The sequence below is a fragment of the Brassica napus genome, chromosome A9, assembly GCF_020379485.1.
Source record: "Brassica napus cultivar Da-Ae chromosome A9, Da-Ae, whole genome shotgun sequence".
Classification (NCBI taxonomy): domain Eukaryota; kingdom Viridiplantae; phylum Streptophyta; class Magnoliopsida; order Brassicales; family Brassicaceae; genus Brassica; species Brassica napus.
In genome coordinates this window covers 4,518,642-4,541,277 of record NC_063442.1, presented here as the reverse complement: position 1 = coordinate 4,541,277, position 22,636 = coordinate 4,518,642, and the positions used below count along the sequence as shown (strand labels likewise).

The following is a 22,636-nucleotide window of genomic DNA, read 5'->3' as shown; positions in this document are numbered from 1 at the left end:
TATTATCTCAGTTTATGAAGGCACCGCATGTGGTGCATTGGGAAGCTGCTCTTCGTGTGGTTCGGTTTCTCAAAGGCTGTCCTGGACAAGGGATACTTTTACGTTCAGATAGCAATCTCGAACTCTCAGTATATGTCGACGCAGACTGGAGTACATGTCCACTCACGCGACGGTCCTTAAGTTCTTATGTTGTGCTTCTTGGAGGGAATCCTATTTCGTGGAAAACTAAGAAGCAGAAAACAGTTTCAGATTCTTCTGCTGAAGCAGAATATCGTGCAATGGCCGCAGCCACGAAAGAGATGAAATGGATCGTTCCTTTGATGAAAGAGCTTGGCGTTCAAGTTGACAAACCAGTTCCTTTCTTCTGTGATAGTAAAGCAGCGATTCATATAGCCGCTAACCCTGTCTTTCATGAGCGTACCAAACATATTGAAAGAGACTGTCACAGGGTGCGCGATGCCATTAAAGATCGTCTTATCTCTACTACATACGTCCGCAGCAAGGATCAGATTGCTGACATTTTAACCAAAGCTTTGGGGCGTTCTCAGTTTGAGTTTCTATCGTCCAAGTTGGGCATTCAAGATCTTCATGCTCCAACTTGAGGGGGAGTATTAGGGAATCCTATTGTGATTAGGATTACCTATAGATAAGCTTCATTAAGATAATGATAGACCTATGTTGTTAGAGATAACTACAAGAAGATATAGGATATTGTGGTCGGTCATTCTCGTGTATATATATTGTTGTAAAGAGTTTCAATGAATACAAGTTAACAGTTTATCATTCAATCTCTACTTTACATCTTTTGTCGTTTTGTTGTCTTAAGTTTTCACTTAGTCATAATATTGAAGTCTTATGATCTTGGTTAATTTTTGTTGTTGTTACCACAGGAAATGAGACATTTGAGAAGCTTGGGATCATTGGAACACTATCAAACCTTCTGGTTTATTTAACTTCTGTCTTCAACATGAAGAGTGTCACAGCTGCAACAATCATCAATGCCTTTGCTGGCACAGTCAACTTCGGAACTTTCGTCGCTGCTTTCCTTTGCGACACTTACTTCGGTCGATACAAGACTCTTAACGTTGCGGTCCTCGCCTGTTTTCTTGTAAAGATCCATCCCCTCATAACTCTTTCTTCCTCTACAGGCAATCTTGGTTTATAACCTAAAAAAAAATCTGGTTCTTGTTTTGTAGGGATCACTTGCGATACTATTGACTGCTGCAGTGCCACAACTACATCCAGCTCCATGCGGCACAGCGAGCTCGTGTATCGGGCCAAGTGGTGGCCAGATAGCGTTTTTACTGATGGGTCTTGGGATTCTTGTCGTGGGAGCAGGAGGGATTAGACCGTGCAATCTAGCTTTCGGAGCTGATCAGTTTAACCCGAAGAGCGGGTCAGGGAAGAGAGGGATTGATAGTTTCTTCAACTGGTACTTCTTCACCTTCACTTTCGCCCAGATCTTGTCTTTGACAGTAGTTGTCTATGTCCAGTCTAATGTCAGTTGGACCATCGGTTTAACCATCCCGGTTGTTCTAATGTTCTTGGCCTCCGTGATTTTCTTTGCGGGTGCTAGTTGTATGTTAAGATCGAAGCCTCAGGTAGTCCATTGGCTAGTGTAGCTCATGTTATAACGGCTGCTATCAAGAAACACAGGTTAAAGTCAGTGAAACAGCCTTGGCTGAACCTTTACAACTACTACCCATCAAAATACGCAAATGCCAAGCTCAAATACACCGAACAATTCAGGTAAACACACAATTTTAAACTGGTAAAAAAGCAACGTTTAGGCTGGATATATATATATATTTTTTTTTGAATGAATGTTAAATTTATTCATATCAAAACATTTTTACAATGACTGCATCTATAGTTGATATATATATATACTTTTGACTCAATAAAAAACTCAAAAAGATTCAGTAAAAACATTGTTTATCAACGCACCTAAAACTAGTCTAGGTTTGTCTTTTTTGATGCTTTATGTTTACTGAGAGAGATTCATACTCGGCAGGTTTCTCGACAAGGCGGCGATCTTGACTCCTGAAGACAAGTTGGAGGCTGATGGTAAGCCTGTGAATCCATGGAATCTATGTACAATGCAACAAGTTGAAGAAGTGAAGTGCATCATGAGAGTGCTTCCTATATGGTTTGCTTCATCGATTTACTACTTAACCATCGCGCAACAAATGACTTATCCTGTCTTCCAAGCTCTCCAGAGTGATCGTCGCCTAGGCTCCGGAGGTTTCATGATCCCGGCAGCCACCTATGTTGTCTTCTTGATGACTGGCATGACCCTCTTCATCATATTTTATGACCGTGTATTGGTTCCTACATTTAAACGTATAACCGGTATAGAGACGGGTATAACGCTCTTGCAAAGAATCGGAGCCGGGATTTTCTTCGCCTTGTTAAGCTTAATTGTCTCTGGTTTCGTCGAGGAGCGTAGGAGAACTTTAGCACTAACTAAACCGACACTCGGTTTAGCGCCACGGAAGGGAGAAATCTCCTCAATGTCGGCTATGTGGCTGATTCCGCAGCTTGTACTTGCTGGTATAGCCGACGCATTTGGAGCTATTGGGCAGATGGAGTTTTACTACAAGCAGTTCCCTGAGAACATGAGGAGTTTTGCTGGTTCTATCTTTTACGTAGGAGGAGGAGTTTCGAGTTACATCAGTAGCTTCTTGATCACAACGGTTCACAGGATGACGCAAAATGATTTGTGAGTTGTAAACACTCTTAAACGTAAAACTAGTGAAGTTTATGAAATTTGATTTGTATATCTCTTAATATTCTTAGAACGACATTGGAACCTTGCCTTGCATTAATTGCTTATAGCTATTGATTTGTTTTATGTTAAATATATATTCGTTTAGTAGCTATAAGCTATTTTGATCTAATGAATTTTGTTTTATGTTGATGTTTGATGACGTCGAAGGGGAGATGGTTCTCAAGTCCAAATAAAGTGGTCGAACACTCTAAATTTCATATAATGTTGCTTTTAATGAAACATATTTTGTTTTGATCTTATGTTTTAGTATTTTTTAATACTTATTTACATTAGTTAATTTCATCAGATTTACTTTTGTTACTTCAAAATTTACATAATCATAAACATATTTTAGATAGTGTTAATGGTATTATCATTCAGAAATTAATATAACTATTACTTACTTTAATTGAGTGCTAATACTAATGACTTCTACTAATGAGTCAATTCATTAAAACCATTATCAAAATAATTTAAATAAAAAATGGATTGATCCAATTCATTAAGTAAATGAGCTGGGTTCATTCATAAATCCATACATGGTTTGGTTCATATGTTATAGGCTGGTTTGAGTTGGTTTATTCATTTTGACACCTTTATCATTTGCATTTCCGCCTGAAATTTTGTTTGCTGTTGATTTGGCTCTTTTTATCGTTTGGCGCATCGTTTTGCCGTTTTCTCCTCTTCTATATAAATACTGTATCTGCCTTCAATGTTTATTGAAAATAAAATCAGTAATGATGTGTTAGTTCTGGTGATATTTAGCCTATATATGTTTTGGTTACACATTTTTATTTTATCTTTTGATATAAATCAAGTTTTTTTTCTTTCATTTGCAAGTATATGATGTGTTAGTTTTGGTGATATGTAGCCTATAATGACTAACTAAACTGAGCTTGTTAATTCCAATAAAATTTGTTTTTCAAAAAAACTATCTATGCATATTCTTTTCTTTTGTTTGTTGGCCACCTCTAATTCTTATTTTTATCGTTAAAATCATGTTTTGAATTTGACCTAATGATGTACAAGTTTTTCCTAACATCACATTTTTTTTAAATAACATTATTTTGATTTTGAAATAACATTTGTTTTACCATTGAGTTTATTATGCGGTTATTTATGAAGGTATTTTTGATTTTGTATAATTTGTTATTGATATTAAAGTCTTATTGTTAAATTGGATTTATACAATATTTCTGTTCATGGATCCTTCGGAGCTCAAGGGTCTGCTCCATGTACTGTTTATTTTTAAGTACTGTGTCTAATTTATATATTTTATGTCTTTCAAAATTCTATCAATATCTGTAGGATCTATCTACTTTGCCCTTCATGGTGCTACAATTCCTGCTGATCAGCTATATGCTCAAGGTTAGTCAATGTGAAATTTAATAGACATGTTATATCATTGATTCACTTAATAGGAGCTTATAATGTTGTTGCATTATATCATTGATTGAGGCTATTCATAATGATATCATTTAATCAAAGCTTGTAATTACCCAAACTGTTGAGCATTCATTTTCATTTGTTTGTGGTTTGTGTTAACAAAAGTGGTATTTTGCTTCGTAAACTTACCTATACAGCTGAATAGTCAATGTGAAATTTAATATACATGTTATATTATTGATTCACTTAATATGATCTTATAATGTTGTTGCATTATATCATTGAATGACATAGACTGTTCATAATGATATCATTTAACTAATGCTTGTAACTAGCCAAACTGTTGAGCATTCATTTGTGGTTTGTGTTAACAAAAGTGGTCTTTTGCTTCGTAAACTTACCTAAACAGCTGAATAGTCAATGTGAAATTTAATATACATGTTATATCATTGATTCACTTAATAGGAGCTTATAATGTTGTTGCATTATATCATTGATTGACATTGTCCTACACAACCAGGAATGGGCCTCTTTGGCTTCAGCGGGTGCTTGATCATGATGCTGAATTACCCTAGCAATCGCTCCTGGTGCTTATCGGGTATCTCTTGAGTTCAGGTGCTTTCTTTGAAGGTTTTCTCGATGTTTGGTGACTGTGTTGCCTGCTTTTTAATTTATGGTACCTACTGGTATCTTTGCTTTTATCTTTACTTTGTCCTTTTGTTGATGTAATGGCTTTTGCCTTCAACTGGTTTCCGTTTTGGAACTTATCAATGAAGTATTCAGTGTTAAAAAAAAAACATTGACTGTTCATAATGATATCATTTAACTAATGCTTGTAACTACCCAAATTGTTGAGCATAAATTTTCGTTTGATATTAACGTTTGTGGTTTGTGTTAGCAAAAGTGGTCTTTTGCTTCGTAAACTTACCTAAACAGCTGAATATATTTCAATTTGATATTTATTTGGTTGTGTTAATAATACTTATTTTTTCTCTCCGGTTAAGGTGTGACCAAGCAAGCTCTTGTAGCTCCTCTCCTGCAGTCTAATCTCAGTGCTCAAGTGTCTACCCTGACTGCCTAAGTGTCTACCATGACTGCACAAGTTTCTTCTCTTATTGCCCAAGTAACAACTCTCTCTATCCCAACCCTTGCCCGTTCCTTCTCTGCCGCCCCATTCAGATCACCAGATATTTATTATAACCTCATTATTCTTAAATGGTCAAAACAAATCTGCGCTTACAATACACAAGTCATCAAAACTATGTTGTGATGACTTTTTGCTGATTCAAAACATAGTTTTGATGACTATTAAAGAGTCAAACTAACTAAACAGCTAATCCTATCAAAACGTAGTCAAGACTATGTCATCAAGATTATTTAGTTGTTTAGTCTTTAATAGTCACCAAGACTATTTAGTCTGTAATAGTCATCAAGAATTAGCTATTTAGCCGTTTAGTCGAGATTATGTCATCAAAACGTAGTTGGTTTGAAGTCATCACAATTTCAATTTGTTTTGACTCTTTCAAATTTCTTAGTTGGTTTGACTAAGAAATTTTGAAAGAGTCAAACCAACTAAACAGCTAATTCTATTATTATTGTGCATCATTGTCTTAGAAAATAGTCGTAATTTCTATAACCTCATTATTCTTAAGTGTCCAAATCAAATCTGCTTGATAACAAGTTATAATACACAAGTCATCAAGAATCTGTTGTGATGCTTTTTGCTGATTCAAATGCCCTAACTAAGAAATATTAAAGAGTCAAACAAACTAAACAGCTAATTTCTATCATTAATGTGTATTATCGTTTTAGAAAAAGTTGTAATTTCGTATAACCTCTGATTTAATTTTGTCTTAGAAAATAGTTGTAATTTTGTATAACCTCTGATTTAATTTTGTTACTAGATCGTTTTCCGCGCTACACGCGGATAATTACTTTTTAAATTTTACAATTAATTTTATTGTGTGAATATAAAATATTGCAGAAATTTTATATGTATATAAACTATGTAGGATATATAATATATGAGGGGAAACATACTCTGTTTTTTGTTGTTTGAATATGTAATATGTTTAAACATACTATGTAGTTTTTTCTCATTATTTTTTGTATGTTTAAATATGTAAGGTTTAATATGTTTTAGCAGCAATTAAACAATGCTTATATGTTTAAACACTTAAATTTGGGTATTTTCATTGTAACATATTATTCAGGCTAAATAATGAAAATAATAACTTAACTAAATGATATTCAAACTCGTTTTAAAATTTTCAATTCTTGTAAGTTTTAACCTTGTAGTCCAATATTATTTCAACTATTATCAACACATTAAATTACTAATCTATTTAGAGAGTTTTATTGGACTTCTCAAGGCTGATCTTCAACCCTGACATTGTTGCGAATTCCTCAAAGATTCTTAAGACGCCCTCAACTGATCTCTTTGTCCCGTCTGTGAAGACCATTAAGTCATCTGCAAAACACAGGTGCGTCAAGAGGATGTTCTTGCAGTGAGGGTGGTAGCCAAATAGGTTCTTCTCTGCAGCTTTGTCAAGCATTTGTGATAAAAAAATTGATGCATATGAAACAGATAAGAAGATAAGGCACATTCCTGGCGGAGACCCCTTTTGCTCTGAAAAAAACTGGCTAACTCACCATTAACCTGAACAGAGGACGAAGCTGTGCAGACACACAACTCTATCCAGTGTACAAACTCCTCAGGTATGTTTAGAGCTCGCAGAGTGTTGAGAAGGAAGCTCCAGTGAACAGAGTCGAAATCCTTTGCAATGTCTATCTTTAAGGCACATCGAGGAGAGACATCCTCCTTGTGATAGTCTTTTATTTTCCTGTTGCTAGAAGCAGATTCTCGACAAGAAGCCTATCCTTTACAAACGTAGACTGATTCGGAGAGATACACTGAGGAAGAGTAGCTTTCAGCATGTTTGCAATTATTTTGGAGATCACCTTATAGAGGATGCAACATGAAATGGGTCTGTAGTCTTTCATTTCTGTAGCGGCTTCTTTCTTAGGTATGAGGGCTAGGATAGTAGCGTTCAAACCCTTCGGTAAGAAAACCTTTCTGGAAGAAGGACTGGACTGCAATCGTTAGGTCTTTTCCTATGATGCTCCAAGACGCTTTGAAGAATTCTGTTGTATAACCATCGGGCCCTGGGCTTTATTACTTGGCATATGAAAGATCACCTCTCGAATCTCTTCCTCCAAAACCGGTTTCGTGAGCATAGATCTTTCCTCATCACTACATCTGAAAGGGACAGTATCTTGAAGCTGCTCAACTGTTTTGTCCTGTATATCTTGTGGTTGCCTCGAGAAATTCATTGAAGAATCTTTCCGCTTCCGCCTTGATTTCTTCCTGTGAAGTAACCACATTACCAGATGGACACCTGATTTCTCTGATAGAATTTTTTGTTTCTCTAATCTTGGCTGCGTAGTGGAAAGCTTTGTTGTTGTGATCTCCTACTTGCAGCCAATGAAGTTTCGATCTCTGTTTCAGAAGCTTCTCCTCTATATCTGAAACCCTTTGCCATCTTTCAGCCGCCATTCTCTCAGCTCTAATATTCTCTTGTGTCTGATCAACAAGCAATTTTTCCTGAATAGAATTGCAAAACATAAATCTGAAACCGTGTGAATGCAGGCAGATCAAAGAATGTGTGGGAGTCTCCAAAGGGTTGCCTTATGTTTTCTTTTACTCTAGAAATAGAAGATGGTCGAACTGTCCCTTTGATTCAGTATGTGGTAGGTCTTGCTGTGACAGAGGCAGTGAAGTCTGTTTGTGACAAGAAGGTGATTATAAGTAATCCTTTTTTAGATGTTTTCCTGGATCCTTTTTGATCAGAACTTATATCTAACTTGATCTTCACTACAGGGGTTGCCTTACACTGACGTTAAGATAAAGTGGCGAAATGATATATACTTGAATAGCCTTAAGATTGGAGGCGTTTTGCCTCAACGTACCGATCAAAGAAGTTCGATGTCAGTGCTGGTAATAGACATTACTCTTTTAGAAGTAATGATTATGTGATCTCTAGTCTTGTTCCTTTTTTTACTTATTCCTCTCATAGGTGTTGGACTGAATGTGGACAACGAGCAACCAACCACATGCTTGAATGCAGTACTGAAAGATCTGTCTCCCATGTCAGATCTATTTAAAAAGAAGAACTTCTTGGTGCCTTCTTTGATACGTTTGAAACGTTATTTGATCTACTCATGCGCGCAGAGGTAAAGACTTAAAATCTTCAGTCATCTGCCTCTTTGTGAGCATCTTTGTCACTTTTAGAGTATCCCCAAAGTTTTCTCTATTGATTAGTAATTTACATAAGAAGAGAGTACGGGAAACTGTAGGTTTATTAGCAAGGTTGGAGCCCGTATAGTCACTGTATAATCACTCTTTTATTGCAATGCACTTTACAGGATTTAAATCTCTCGAGGAGCTTTAATACAGGACATGGCTTCACAGGTGACTGTTATGTCTTCAGTTGCATTTTCTGTTTGGTTGTTGTCAGTAAAGGGATTTAAATCGAGGAGCTTTACTACAGGACATGGCTTCACAGGTGACTGTTATGTCTTCAGTTGCATTTTCTGTTTGGTTGTTGTCAGTGAAGGGTTTATATTATCTTAATCTGAATTGATTTTAATGATTTGCTCAGCTGATTTGTCACTAACCTACACTAAAGAGTTCAGCTTCTTTAATTAGCATGTGCAGTTATGTAGCATGTTTTCTTGGCTGGAATGGCTTTTGTTTTATTTGACTACATGATTAGATACTTTGGTAATTGCCTGCAATAGACTAAACCTTTTAAAGTAAAGAAATAAATATTGTTGCTTATATCACTAATTAGTTATAGTTTTGTAAAGCCTGAGCTACACTATATGATTCTCTTAGTATACTCAACGTTAAGGTTTGTGAATATAAACTTTACTGTGCAGCAAGCAAAAAGTGGTTTGAAGATAGAATTGAGGACAAAGTTGTTCAAAAGGTTGTGACTATTCAGGTAGGATTCCTAACGTAGTCATGATGGCTTTACAATTATTGGTTCTTAAACGCTTTCTTGAAACATTATCAACACAAAACTTTGGAATCTCTCTTATGTTTCCAGGGTTGACATCTTCGGGCTACCTGCTGGCCATTGGAGATGACAATCAAATGTATGAGCTTCACCCTGATGGCAATAGGTAAAACTTCTGACTCTAAGCGTGTTTTGACCCAAAAAAAATTGAATCGGTTGATGGATTGAAACTGACATATGGGGTAATTTTCTGTTCAACTACAGTTTCGATTTTCTCAAAGGTCTGGTCAGAAGGAAATTATGATCCGCAGCATCTTCTGGTGGACGAAAGCAACTGTTGCTTAAAGCACACCAAGAGCACATACTATAAACTTATAGATCAGATGATAAAACCAACGTATGTTTTAATGGGAAACTGAGTCGAGCTTCATGTGTGATAATAAATTTAGACATTACTCTAACGACAGTATTATGAACTAGGTAGGGTCTATTCATATAGAAGTTTGAAATGATTTATATTAAAATGATAAATTACTTTTATTTAAGCGTAAATTTTAGAAAACACTTTAAAATTAAATTTGTCATTTCATAAAATACTTTGAAATTCATTGTTATAAAAAAAATAAGTTGCTTTAAGTGTATAAGTAGATTTTCATAGTTAAAAAATAAAAATTCAAATTTCATGGTTTAAATGAAATTCTAGGGTAATGTAACAAAGTCATATTAAATTCCCAAATTCACCTAAATCATCTACAAATTCATAAAAAATCAAATTATTTCAAACAACAAGTTGAATAAATACTTTCCAAATTTTGAGTATTAGTTCATAATCTAAATATCATTTTGAATTGGATGTCTATTTACATACTGTTTTTTTTCTTTTAGATCTAATGGAAGTCTTTGATTTTTGATGAAGATATAACATGAGCCAATTTTACACTTCGTTTTCTTAATATCGTGTACTATGCTCAGATCTAATTTGAGATGATGATATCTTTAGAAATCTGGTTACATTGTTGTATACGATTTAGCTTGGTGGGCAAGCGTTTTAACTTGGTGGCTAATCACACACTCATCGTCAACGTTTTCCTATAAATACCTATCAAATTCGATTGAATGTTATGCGTGAGAACACAATTGATTAAAACTCAAAAGACTCGAGTTCAAACAGTAACATTGTTGATAGTTATTTTATATTTAAAATAAAATTTGGGCACTTGGACAATGATTATTAATACCTTAAATTTTTTACTACTATTGAAAAAAAGATCATCACAATTGAGTAGCCTTAATTTGCACAATGGATGTGCAAAGTTGTTTATGCATTTATTTGAAGATGTCTGTTTTATAATTAGTAAAAAGAGAAAATGCTGGTTAGAGCTGGGAATTTGGTTTATGAAAGTTTTATCATCAAAAATTAAACATACTGTTTTTTTTACTTTATTGTTGATATGATCTTTATAATGTTCTTTTTATATTCAGATGATAAATTTGTGGCCAATTGACATTTTTCAGAGGACTTTTACAATTGACATGATAGTGTGATTCGCTTTTTCTATGTAACATGATATAGTGTGATTAGCTATTACAGAATTTGTCTTCTTGATTACTTGTTTTGGTATGTTTATATTTGAACTTGTTTTGACATGGGAAACTTTTAGGTTTTTTCTTTTTAACACTAAACAAACAACGATAAAAGCAATCTAGGCAAAGATTATCCAGCTATTAGAACCAACTTAATAAACAATGAAAACAAATCATGATCAAAGTGTTTCTTTTTTGTGATAAAACTTTTTCTTCTATTATATGGGCCTTTAACATAATGGGCTTTTGTGAGAAAGGCCCATATTAATCATTCACACAAAATAGATCAAACAACAAAACCAAAACCTCACTTCCTTCTTCTTCTACTCTCTCTCTCTCTCTCTCTCTCTCCAACTCATACACACACAACCCTATAAACTAACACTTCTTTCCTCACTTCTCGGATCCTGGTTCTGTCTGAATCTGAGTCAACCCTTATGGATCCTTCACTGGTGAACGATTCATCCTTCTCTCCAGCGAATCCTTCCTCTTACACTCTCTCCGAGATTTGGCCCTTCCCTGTCAACGACGCCGTTCGCTCCGGTCTACGTTTAGCTGTCAATTCCACTCCCTCTGATAAAGACGTCTCTACGGCTGCTGCTGCTGCTGCGGCGGCGGAGGAATCTACGGTCACGGACTTGACTGCAGGCTGGGGAGGGAGAAAGGCTCGAGCTTTGAACTCGGAGGAGGACGAATCTTCGAAGATGGTTTCTTTAAGCAGCAGCGGTAATGAAGTGGTGAGATTTGTTCGGTTCTGTGATGACTTGAATGTGGTTGTTAGTGTTGATCTGGTTGAATCTGTAACCAAAGTTCGAATCTTTTGATCCAATATGATCCACTAAACTAGTCAAAGCTCAGTGTTTGGTTTAGGGATCAGTGATTAGTTTATTGGTTTGATGTCTTGTCCATTGACTTTTTTTTTACTGAGCTGGATTGGGTATTTGAATCTGTAACCAAAGTGTTCTTAGAGTATTTGAATCTGTAACCAAAGTTTGAATCTTGATCCACAAAAGCTAAACTAGTCAAAGCACAGTCTTTGGTTTATAGATCAGTGATGAGTTTATAGGTTATATGTCTTGTTCGTTGACTTTATGACTTAATTGGATTCAGCTTGAGACTCTCATTTTCATAGATGAGGTGTTGTTAGATCTAGAGTAATTGAATCTGTAACTAAAGGTTGAATCTTGATCCTCAGCTTGGTGAATATGATCCACAAAGAACAAACTAGTTAGAGCAGAGTATTTGATTTAGCCATTTAGGGATCAATGATTAGTTCATTGACTTTTTGACTGAGTTGGATTTGAGCTTGAGACTTTCTCATTTTCATTGGTGAAGTGTGTTGACTTAGGATCTTAACTCTTTCTATCTGTTTTGCTTCTGTAATAGAAAGACTCTGGGGAAAAGAAAAGGAAACTTTGTGGATCTGAAAGTGGGAATGGAGATGGGTCAATGAAACCTGAAGGTGAAACGAGTTCAGGTGGTGGAAGCAAAGCAACTGAACAGAAGAACAAACCTGAGCCACCAAAGGATTATATCCATGTCAGAGCAAGAAGGGGACAAGCTACTGACCGGCATAGTCTAGCTGAGCGAGTAAGTTTCTTCTTCTGCTTAAACCATATTGTTTACACAAAAGAAACAGTTATTAAAAACTGGTCTTTTGATAGGCTAGGAGAGAAAAGATCAGTGAGAAGATGACGGCTCTTCAAGATATAATCCCGGGATGTAATAAGGTATACTTGTTTCTCTGTCTTGCTCATGATGTTTCTGTTGTTATACAACAACCTCTAGCCTTTGAACATTATATTTACGTTTGATTTCAGATAATAGGAAAAGCACTTGTGCTCGATGAGATTATCAACTATATTCAGTCATTGCAGCGGCAAGTTGAGGTAATAACAAAAATCATTACTTCCTCTCTGTTACAATGTTGTAATATTGACAGTTTCTGTGTATACAGTTTCTGTCAATGAAGCTAGAAGTGGTTAACTCTGGTCCAAGTACTGGTCCAACAATAGGTGTTTTTCCAACAGGAGATGTAAGTAGTCCCCCTTTATGATCAATCATTCATTAGGTTCTTGATTAATAAACTAGTTAAACCTATAAGCTATCCTTGGTGTTGTTGTTGCCTTTACAGCTGGGGACTTTACCGATAGACCTCCATCGAAATATATATGAGCAACAAGAAGCCAATGAGTCCCGGGGATCTCATCCAGAGTGGCTTCATATGCAGGTTGATGGGAGCTTTAACCGAACCACATAAAAAAAACATCTCTTCTTTAATGGTTGTGTTCTTGTAGGCAGTAAAAAAAATGAATGCAACCTTTTATCTTTTTACTATGTATGTTTTTATCATTTTGCTGTTAAAATCACCTGTATTGTTATATCAGAAAGATAGAATTGAAGGGTGGTGAGCAGGGAGATTAACACTTTATAAAAAAACAACACTGTTGTATTGTCAAAGTGATTCGGTAACAGAGATCTCATATCTTGACCTTGTACAATCTTATTATGTTATCAACATATCATGTATGCGTTTGTTACAATCAGTGTCTTTAAAACTGGACCAAACTGGATTCAACAGTGAACCATAGCCAGATTGGGTTTGATGATACAACCCAAAAGAGATCAAACTAGCTGAAAACCATATCAAACCTATAAAAACCAGAAACTGGTGAACCATTCAATAAGTTCCGAACCGAGTTTAATTACCAAATGTAAAATTTTGAATTTCAATTAGATAATTATTTTTATTTCTTATCTAAAATATATTTAGATACTATTTTCAAAAAAATTAAAATTTTTGAACTTTCACCATTATACTTGTTCAAGTTTTTAACTATTTTATAAAGTTTTTTACAAGCTACAGTTTCGAGGCAGTTGATTCCAAATTTAAATTACAACTTATTGATTCTGTTCCAATTAATTTTGCATTCTAATCGATTTCTAGTGAAAATAATCTAGCTTATCATTTCATGTATTTTTTAAAGTTTTAATTATTTTTGTATTATATTATAGGATAGAAGATAATTAAAATGAAATTATCAATGTTTTGATTAATATTTTCTATAGAATTTATGGACCTATATATACTAAATATTATATTCATAGGTTCTAAATCTGGTTAAATTATTTTCAGGTTTGGTTACTGGTCCGAAGAATTTGACTTCAAAGTAAATAGATCCAACGGCTGAGATTGTCTCTTCTTCATCCTCATTCAGATCAAAGTCAGAAACTTTCGATCTCTCTCTAGCTTACTCAAGCTGAGGGGCGCCAAAAGAAACCCTTTTGACGACAAAAGAGGGAACCTTTTTTCCAATTGGGTCTTTCTGATTTTGAGCGATGGAGCATGAGAAGGCGGTCAAAGAAGCCCTAAACGCACTGTATCATCACCCGGATGATACAGTGCGTGTTCAAGCTGATCGCTGGCTCCAAAACTTCCAAGGAACTCTCGATGCTTGGCAGGCGAGTTTTTTTTTTTGGATTGTTCTGGGTTCGATTGATTCTTCGTTCCTTGCTTTTGCTAGAGTCTTGATTGGTTGATAGGTCCATAAAGTTTCATCCTTTATGTGTTATGTATCCTCGATTTTGCTTGTTTTGTGCCTAGCTGGAAGCTCGAATGATGTTTGAACACTGTGAATATAGTTTAATGTCGCATTATTGTGTAGAAGTATGTGTAGGTCGTATGAACAGATCTGTCTTGTTAGAGAAACGATTTGCTAAGTTTTTATTCAGTACTTCTGATAGCCTTTTTGACCAATGATTGTTGATTTTGAGAAGAGGAAGTGTTTTTTGGTGGAACAGTTGTGCAAGGTATCTGACTGTGTGTTATTATTATAGGTTGCGGATAATTTACTTCATGATTCTTCCAGCAATTTGGAAACTTTGATTTTTTGTTCTCAGACCCTTAGAAGCAAGGTAATCCACACTTTTAGTTCTCTCTCTGTATGCAATTTTTGGAGACTGTTGACATCTGGTTTTCTTACTCAAAGGTTCAAAGAGATTTTGAGGAACTACCACCTGGTGCTTTTCAGAAGCTACGGGAATCATTAACGGTAAGTCTTTGTTCTTTGAGTAAATATTAATGAGTTATAGAGTTTCTGAATAGTTATGTATTGATTTTGAACAATGAGATAATAGGAAAACTCAGTTACACTAGTGTTTTGCCAACATGTACTCTTGGTATTGGATAAGTACTTTCTCAGTGTTTTTGGCATAGTTTGACTGTCACTATTTTCTCAAGTGCAGACATTATTAAAAAAGTTTCACAAAGGGCCCCCTAAAGTCAGGACCCAGGTAAGCTTCAAGAATCTTTCTCCATTATGCGCATGTGTGCAGTTGTTGTGGTGCGTCAAAACTCTTTGACACTTTGAGCTGAATTATCTTATATTGTAGATTAGTATTGCTGTTGCTGCCTTGGCGGTGCACGTTCCTGCGGCAGATTGGGGAGATAGTGGTATAGTTAGCTGGCTCAGGGATGAGATGAATATGCATCCTGAATATGTGCCTGGCTTCTTGGAACTCTTGACAGTTCTACCCGAGGTAGAGTATTTTGCATTCTTTTGTTAATTTTGTTCATCTCTGTATGATGAAAATGAATTAATGTAGCCGGCTAGGAAAGCCTTATTTTGGTTTTTGGAAATGCTTACTTCTTAGCTATGCTGATACTGTTGATCTCAAACTGAGTAGAACTAAGCTTAAGGTTGATAATGTATTCCGAGAATATTCTGTACCTTCTTACTGTTAGCATGTCCACATATGAATCTTACGTTGCTATAACTCTTATTCTAATCCCTTAAGTGGTAGTTGAACAGCTTGTCGTTTCCTGGATGGCCTTATTAGCAGAAAATGTTGAGATTTGTAATTGAAAGAAGAATCCATAATGGCTACCTTTCCGGTTGATTAACTTGATTTCCTTTAGGGACACTATTTTATTGTGGCGGCTAACATTTAATTGTAATTTTAACTTCACTTCGATGGTTAATATATGGTGTCTTGATTTTTATTGCCCTTCTTGCTATGACCAGGAAACGTTTAACTACAAAATAGCTGCCCGTCCGGATCGACGACGTCAATTTGAGAATGAGCTTACTTCTCAAATGGAAGCTGCACTTAGTATATTAACAGCATGTTTGAATATAACCGAACTTAAGGAACAGGTCAGAGCTTATCTTTTTCTTAATAGAGTTGTGCCATAGACCCATAGTTCCATTGATATGGTTTGTTAAAATCATCTTTTGTTTCTCATTCACTTGTAAAACGTGGCAAGTTCCATGTAAAAGCTTGATTGTAACCATGTATGTCTGAATTTAAGAGTAGGATTAGTTTTTCTGCCTGTGTGTTGGATCAGCTAGTGTTGAAAGGGGTCACTTATTGTCAGTTATTTTTTTTTTCTGATTTTGGAATTCAGGTTCTTGAGGCATTTGCTTCTTGGCTCCGTCTTAGGCATGGGTATGCTCTTTCTTTTTGTGTCTGTTTTTCTTTCAATTTGGTTAACATTTTTCTGTTCTTAATAGAATCTCTTAGAGACAAAGCTAAGCTCATCTGGTCCATCATTGTTGGTTGCTACTAGCTAGCCGTCCTATATTTCACCCATATTTAACTTAGCAACGATGGTACTGACTGAAGTATATGCTGGTAAACTCTCGGATTGTTTTTTTTTCAGGATTCCTGGAGCAGTTCTTGCCTGTCATCCATTGGTGCATGCAGCTCTCTCAAGTTTGAACTCTGATCCACTCTCAGAGGCATCTGTAAATGGTATACTTACACATAGGCCTTTGAGTCTTTGGGATACTTCAAATAACATTTTCTGGACAAATAACTTGACTATTTATTAATAAACTTCATTTTCAACTTTGCAGTTATATCTGAACTGATACATTACACGGCATCACCAAGCTCTGGTGGTATTTCTGCGCAAACACCCTTGATTCAAGTTATTGTGCCTCAGATTTTGAGTCTTAAAGCCCATCTAAGAGATTCTTCAAAGGTTTGTTATGATCCTGTTAACCTTTTCTATTAATATAGGCAGCCTGATGGATAAATCTGCTTGATATTAGGCTTTGTTATTTCACATATTTCCTGTTCAATTAGTATGCGGATTGAACAACTATTTATTTTGTTGCTCATGGATTCCATTAAAGGCAAATGCTATCCAATGCCTTCAGTAATAGGATGCTAATGGGTTGCCTACCTTTGTTTCACTTTCAGGACGAAGAAGATGTCAAAGCTATTGGTCGATTATTCGCTGACGTAGGCGATTCATATGTTGAGTTGATCGCTACAGGTATACAGCCTCATTTCTACTACTCTGCCATGTTATTTTAAGTGTTCCCTTTCATGTATCTTGATCGCTTTTGGTACTCTTAATCCTTTAGTTGGTAGTTTAAATGTTTAATATGTTAAGGTACTCTTTCTGACATCTAGGTTCAGATGAATCGATGGTTATTGTGCATGCTCTGCTGGAAGTTACTTCGCACCCAGAATTTGATATAGCCTCTATGACGTTCAACTTTTGGCACAGTCTTCAACTTACGTTGACAAAGAGGTAACATCATCCTCGTCTATGTTTGCTGGGGGCTTCTAGTGTCATATTCTGAGAGCGTGATTTTACTCTGTCAGGGATTCTTATAGTTCCTTGGGTAGTGAAGCATCTATTGAAGCTGAGAGAAACCGAAGACAGCATATCTTCCGACCAGCCTATGAGAGCCTCGTATCTTTGGTGAGTCTGTCATCAGATACTCCTCAAGCATCGATTGATTTCTGATGCACGGGTGGCTTTTTGTGGAAAACAGCAAATTAGATGGCTTCTTGTGTGCTCTGCAGTTTTTGTGGGTTTATACATATAAACTGGTTTTCTTGACAGGTTGGCTTCAGAGTTCAGTATCCTGAAGATTATCAAGGCCTCTCGTATGAGGACCTTAAGGAATTCAAGCAGACTAGATATGGTAATTATGGCCGCATGTCTTGTAACATGGATCAAAATTCCATAGATCAAATTCTCTACTAGATTTATACTATGTAGTTCTCTAGATATAAGGGAGGAAGAATTGTATCCGTCAGGACTTTTTGAATGGATTTTTCCTGATTGCTTATAGTTTTTTTTCTCCCTTGTTTCCCATTCTTTCTACTTGTTTCCTGAAGCTGATAGAGTATTGTGTTTTTCCGAGGTTTTGTGGTTCTTTTAGTCACTCCATTTGCGCAGGGTGCTGTACCTCTTCGTGTCTGTATTGATTGACGTATTCTTTTTACAATTTTTGATGTGTGCCATGCTGGATAATCTCTGACTGCCTGAATTTCCTCCTTTCTCATTCTATTTAGCTGGAACGTTGCTTATACTGACGGAATGTTTTATATTGCCAGCTGTTGCAGATGTATTAATTGACGCTGCATTAATCCTGGGAGGTGATACAACTCTTAAGATTCTCTATATGAAGCTTCTTGAGGTTTGTTTTGTAGTATATTATTATCAAGCGTGATATTTTTTCTATCAGCATATAAAGTATGTACATAGGGAGATATTGGATCAAATATTGTAGAGGTAAAATTAGAAAGACGTGAACACGATTTGGATTATCACTCCACCACACACTTGCATTATGTACATTGTTTGAAGTTGACGTTTGCGAAATGTACACAGGCCAATGCTCAGACAGGAAATAATTTTCAAGAATGGCGTCCAGCAGAAGCTATCTTGTTCTGTATTTGGGCAATATCAAACTATGTTTCAGCTGTTGAAGCTGAAGTCATGCCCCAGGTGTGTATTAGGGATAGTTCCTCCATGTTCATGTTCATATGTGAAGCTGCTGCTGCTGCCAATTTTTATTAGTTTGTTACTTCTGTGGAATATGTGTTTCCCGTTTAGTTTTTATGCTACAGTAGGCTTGTAGATCTTTCCCCCCATCAAATTGTTGTTTAGAGTTATGAAACAACTTTACGTTGATTCTACTCTGCCCTATCTGTGTATCATTCATTGAAATTTCATTTCTTCAATACATTCCATTTTCAGGTGATGGCCTTGCTTCAAAATCTTCCCCAGCAAGCGCAACTGCTTCAGACAGGTGATTAGGCTTTTTTCTCAGATAAAATATATATAAGCTGAAAAGCTGCTTGGTGGAAAGTACTAGCTTATACTGTGAAGAAACTTTCCGAGATGCTAAAGTTTTTTTAGTTGAATAGCAAACGTGTCTGAAACCTTGTCGTTGATGATGATACATCTCTTTCCCTATTTGATTTCAGCATGCTTACTTGTTGGGGCTTATTCAAAATGGCTTAATGCTGCGCCAGCTAGCGTTTCAATATTGCCGTCGATCATTAGAATTCTAATGAGTGGAATGGGGACATCTGAAGATTGTGCAGCAGCTGCAGCTTTGGCTTTTAGACATATTTGTGACGGTATTGTATTCCCTCTTGCAAACTTGACAAGTCTACCTTCTCCTTTTTCTAAGCATAACATTGACAATATAATGAGTATACATATACAACAAAACCGCCTGTCTAATCTCTTTGTTGCTTCCTGACCATGACGATAAAAATAAATTTTGGTTTTAGCATTGATGATTACATCGGCTATCTGATGGTTATAGATTGAACCCGCTCTCATTTTATAAATATCGTTCTTCCAGGGTTGCCTTTTAGATTTTAGTTTAGTTGGACTACACAGATTCAGGAAAATTCATACTTGCAGCTTTTTTCACTTGCAAACTAAATTCTGGTTGGTAGTTTTCTCTTAGGAATTGTGAAGTTCCGACATCTGTAAAAAAAAAAAACTCAGTTGCATTGTGCCTACTGAGCTCTGCTTCAAAGATGGCAGCTAGTTGAAAGGTCTGACTGGAACCTACTACGCTAATGGATCTGACTTCGACTCTACTGAATTGCTAGCGTGTATAGGGTACATTGCAACACTGACAAGTATTTGGAATTTTGATGTATGCTTTCCCTTAACTGAGTTGTGTTTTCCAGTCTCGTTTGATGTCAACTGCCATTAACAAACTACTTGTTAACAAGTTACTTTTCATGCTATTGGTGTGAAACCGTACTCACACTAAACATATAAGTTATAACTATCTAACAGCTAATGTATTTTAAATTCGGATTGCTTGTTAGTTGTTAATCAATATATTATTTCCCTCATCTCTTCACCAGAGAGAAAGAAAATAGTGTACTCTCTTGTTGGTTCCTTGAAAATATCTGAACCTGTTTATATGACTCCTCACTGCAGATTGCCGGAAAAATCTTTGCGGATATTTTGAAGATTTATATACAATCTATTGTATGGCAATTAATGGCGGGGGTGGTTACAAAGTATCTGCAGAGGATTCACTCAATCTCGTTGAAGCTTTAGGGTATGTAGTAAACTGAATGATGGATTGATTATGTCTCCTCATTTGTGTGTTATTAACATCTCTGAGATTTTGTTTCTACAGAATGGTTGTTACAGAACTTCCTTTAGATCAGGCCAGGAGTGCACTTGAGAAATTATGTTTTTCAGTCGCTTCTCCTCTAGAGGTTCGCTATCTTGACTTTTTACACGGTTGTTTGATAGATTAATAGGCTTATAATGAAGGGAACTGTAAATCTGTGAATCAGGAAGCGGCAAAAGAAGATTTGGACAAGAAGCATGCCCGGGAATTAACTGTTCATATTGACCGGTTTGCCTTCCTGTTCAGGTTAGTATAGTCTTTCAATAAGGCAATGTAACTCCGTATGTTTTGTTTAGACTTGCTAACAGATGCTTCGACCCTAGGTATGTGAACCACCCTGAAGCTGTTGCTGCTGAGATAAATAAGCATTGGGCTATCTTCAGAGTAATTTTTGATGCGTGAGTGTTTCTAGACGCACTTGATGATTAATACATATTCTTCAACAAGCTTTCTATGTAGCTCCTTACTTTAAAATGGTTTTATTGCAGTCGTCCTTGGGACATGAGGACAATGGAATCTCTATGCAGAGCATGCAAATATGCTGTAAGCTTCACACCATCGTTTTTAAAAGTTTTATTTGGATGAGAATTTTGATAGAGGATACTTCACTAAGAGAAGACAATGGTCGTAATGATGTTTGTAGGTACGTACTTCTGGAAGATACATAATTAACACAATTGGGGAAATGCTGGCAAAAATTCAATTCCATTATCAGCAGCATCATCAGCCATGCTTTCTGTATCTCTCCAGTGAAGTTATAAAGGTAATTTGTCTTATTTTCAATCAATGGAATGCTTAGAGAAAACTTTAGAGAATCTAAATCTTTTTGGGATTTGCAGATTTTTGGTTCAGACCCATCTTGTGCTGACTACTTGAAGAATCTGATTGAATCACTCTTTGCACACACGACATGTCTAATGACAAGTATCAAGGTTGATGACTTCACTTAGTAGGATATAATCTCTGTGGTGTCTGATTCGCTTTACATTCTTACAGGAAGTCACTGCTAGACCAGACATAGCTGATGATTGCTTTTTGTTGGCGTCGAGATGTCTGCGCTACTGTCCACATTTGTTTATTCCTTCTCCTATATTTTCACCAATTGTAGATTGCGCAATTATTGGAATGACAGTGCAGCACAGGTTTTTATTTTGTTCATCATAAGCTGTTTTCCACTTTGAAGGTTTTGACATTGATGTTAACTAAATGTCTGAACATGTTTTCCAGAGAGGCCTGCCACTCGATATTGACCTTTTTATCCGACGTTTTTGACCTGGAGAAGTCTGTGAATGAAGAACAGTTTGTACGAATCAGGGACAGTGTCATGATCCCCAGGGGAGCAACAATCACCAGAATCTTGATCTCATCCCTAGCAGGAGCACTTCCCAGTTCTCGGCTAGATACGGTAACTTCAGGAGTCGCTATCTTTCTTGTATGATGAGTGATGTGTATGGTATTTGAAACGCTGTTTCTTTTGTTTTTGGGTTTTGGTTTTAGGTAACATACACGCTGCTAGCTTTGACCAGAACATACGGTTCACAAGCAGTGGGTTGGGCTAAGGAAAGCGTTAGCCTGATACCTAGAACAGCTGTGACAGAGACCGAGTCTGCCAAGTTCTTACAAGCGTTATCCGATGTCACTTATGGAGCAGATGTGAATTCTCTGATAGGACACGCGGAGGAACTTTCAGATGTTTGTCGCCGTAACCGTACTGTTCAAGAACTTGTTCAGGCAGCTTTGAAGCCTCTTGAGTTGAATCTTGTTGCTCCTGTATCATAAAGATGATGAGAAATACAGAAAGAAAAGAAAGTAAAAAAAAAGAGTGGAGAAGAGCCATTAAAGAAGGTCAATTTTTGCATAGACCCCTTTTGATGGTTATTATTTTGAAAAGGTGAAAGAGATTTCATGTTTTTATCTGCATTGTTTTACTGTTTTTTAGTTGTTCATAAAGATTCTTTTATATACATCAAGTTCTTTCTCGTGTTGAACCGTTTGTTCCATTGTTTGAGAGAGAAAACAGAAGGGATCTCCCTTCAAGGATTGGTATGATTTTGAGTGGGATCATATACAAAAGCATCGATTTGTTTTCTTTTCGGTTTTACCTTGCACTTGCAGAGTATTATTATCAAGGCCTATAGTTTTCCAGTTAATTACTCCTGATAACATCAACTCAATTGTTCAATTTGTTACGTTACTAACCAAAATTTAAGCGGACATTCAAATTTAGATTAGACTAATAAAAAATATGTACATTTTTAGTAGGACAAGCAAGCAGATTGGCAACAACAAGAACTTGAATGTTTCAGTCCTTAGAAAGAAAAAGAAAAAACAACTCTGGTTGATGTGATGTGGTATCTTTTGCTTTCACTTTTAACTTGATACCTCTTTTGTTTTTTACTTTATGTCGAATTAACATGCAAAACAGTAATCATGTGCTAACATTTTCACTCAGCCAA

General features: G+C 36.1%; 3 protein-coding genes and 1 pseudogene across 3 annotated transcripts; all 4 read left to right on the top strand.

Annotated features, from left to right (window-relative positions):
- Positions 1-871: 871 nt before the first annotated feature.
- On the top strand, positions 872-6,871 carry LOC106362714 (annotated as a pseudogene).
- On the top strand, positions 3,973-8,244 carry LOC106362713 (biotin--protein ligase 2-like). The gene is made up of 5 exons (XM_048740217.1): positions 3,973-3,994; positions 4,079-4,138; positions 7,806-7,954; positions 8,037-8,153; positions 8,233-8,244. The coding sequence occupies exons 1-5, from the start codon at positions 3,973-3,975 to the stop codon at positions 8,242-8,244; spliced, it is 360 nt and encodes a 119-aa protein (XP_048596174.1).
- A 2,842-nt stretch (positions 8,245-11,086) lies between these two features.
- LOC106366159 (transcription factor bHLH79) lies at positions 11,087-13,262 on the top strand. The gene is made up of 6 exons (XM_013805723.3): positions 11,087-11,498; positions 12,148-12,351; positions 12,426-12,491; positions 12,582-12,650; positions 12,719-12,796; positions 12,896-13,262. Exons 1-6 carry the CDS (start codon positions 11,199-11,201, stop codon positions 13,019-13,021), a joined length of 843 nt encoding a protein of 280 aa, XP_013661177.2. The 5' UTR covers positions 11,087-11,198; the 3' UTR covers positions 13,022-13,262.
- A 705-nt stretch (positions 13,263-13,967) lies between these two features.
- LOC106366158 (transportin MOS14) lies at positions 13,968-22,281 on the top strand. The gene is made up of 27 exons (XM_013805722.3): positions 13,968-14,223; positions 14,599-14,676; positions 14,751-14,813; positions 15,007-15,054; positions 15,154-15,300; positions 15,786-15,917; positions 16,169-16,209; positions 16,424-16,515; positions 16,620-16,747; positions 16,969-17,044; positions 17,185-17,305; positions 17,380-17,479; positions 17,624-17,705; positions 18,121-18,203; positions 18,398-18,514; positions 18,767-18,818; positions 18,997-19,152; positions 19,979-20,102; positions 20,184-20,265; positions 20,347-20,426; positions 20,504-20,578; positions 20,669-20,723; positions 20,824-20,943; positions 21,020-21,112; positions 21,177-21,322; positions 21,408-21,585; positions 21,678-22,281. The coding sequence occupies exons 1-27, from the start codon at positions 14,101-14,103 to the stop codon at positions 21,957-21,959; spliced, it is 2,874 nt and encodes a 957-aa protein (XP_013661176.2). The 5' UTR covers positions 13,968-14,100; the 3' UTR covers positions 21,960-22,281.
- Positions 22,282-22,636: the final 355 nt, after the last annotated feature.

Excerpts from the sequence above, each read along its gene's own strand:
- LOC106366159 (XM_013805723.3), top strand. The coding sequence starts at position 11,199 with ATGGATCCTTCACTGGTGAACGATTCATCCTTCTCTCCAGCGAATCCT. Across the intron at positions 12,492-12,581 it reads TAATCCCGGGATGTAATAAG|ATAATAGGAAAAGCACTTGT; the intron begins GTATACTTGTTT and ends GTTTGATTTCAG. Across the intron at positions 12,797-12,895 it reads GTGTTTTTCCAACAGGAGAT|CTGGGGACTTTACCGATAGA; the intron begins GTAAGTAGTCCC and ends TTGCCTTTACAG.
- LOC106366158 (XM_013805722.3), top strand. The coding sequence starts at position 14,101 with ATGGAGCATGAGAAGGCGGTCAAAGAAGCCCTAAACGCACTGTATCAT. Across the intron at positions 18,204-18,397 it reads TCTATATGAAGCTTCTTGAG|GCCAATGCTCAGACAGGAAA; the intron begins GTTTGTTTTGTA and ends AAATGTACACAG. Across the intron at positions 20,266-20,346 it reads CAGTCGCTTCTCCTCTAGAG|GAAGCGGCAAAAGAAGATTT; the intron begins GTTCGCTATCTT and ends TCTGTGAATCAG.
- LOC106362713 (XM_048740217.1), top strand. The coding sequence starts at position 3,973 with ATGGATCCTTCGGAGCTCAAGG. Across the intron at positions 4,139-7,805 it reads TGATCAGCTATATGCTCAAG|GCAGATCAAAGAATGTGTGG; the intron begins GTTAGTCAATGT and ends GTGTGAATGCAG. Across the intron at positions 7,955-8,036 it reads AGTCTGTTTGTGACAAGAAG|GGGTTGCCTTACACTGACGT; the intron begins GTGATTATAAGT and ends TCTTCACTACAG.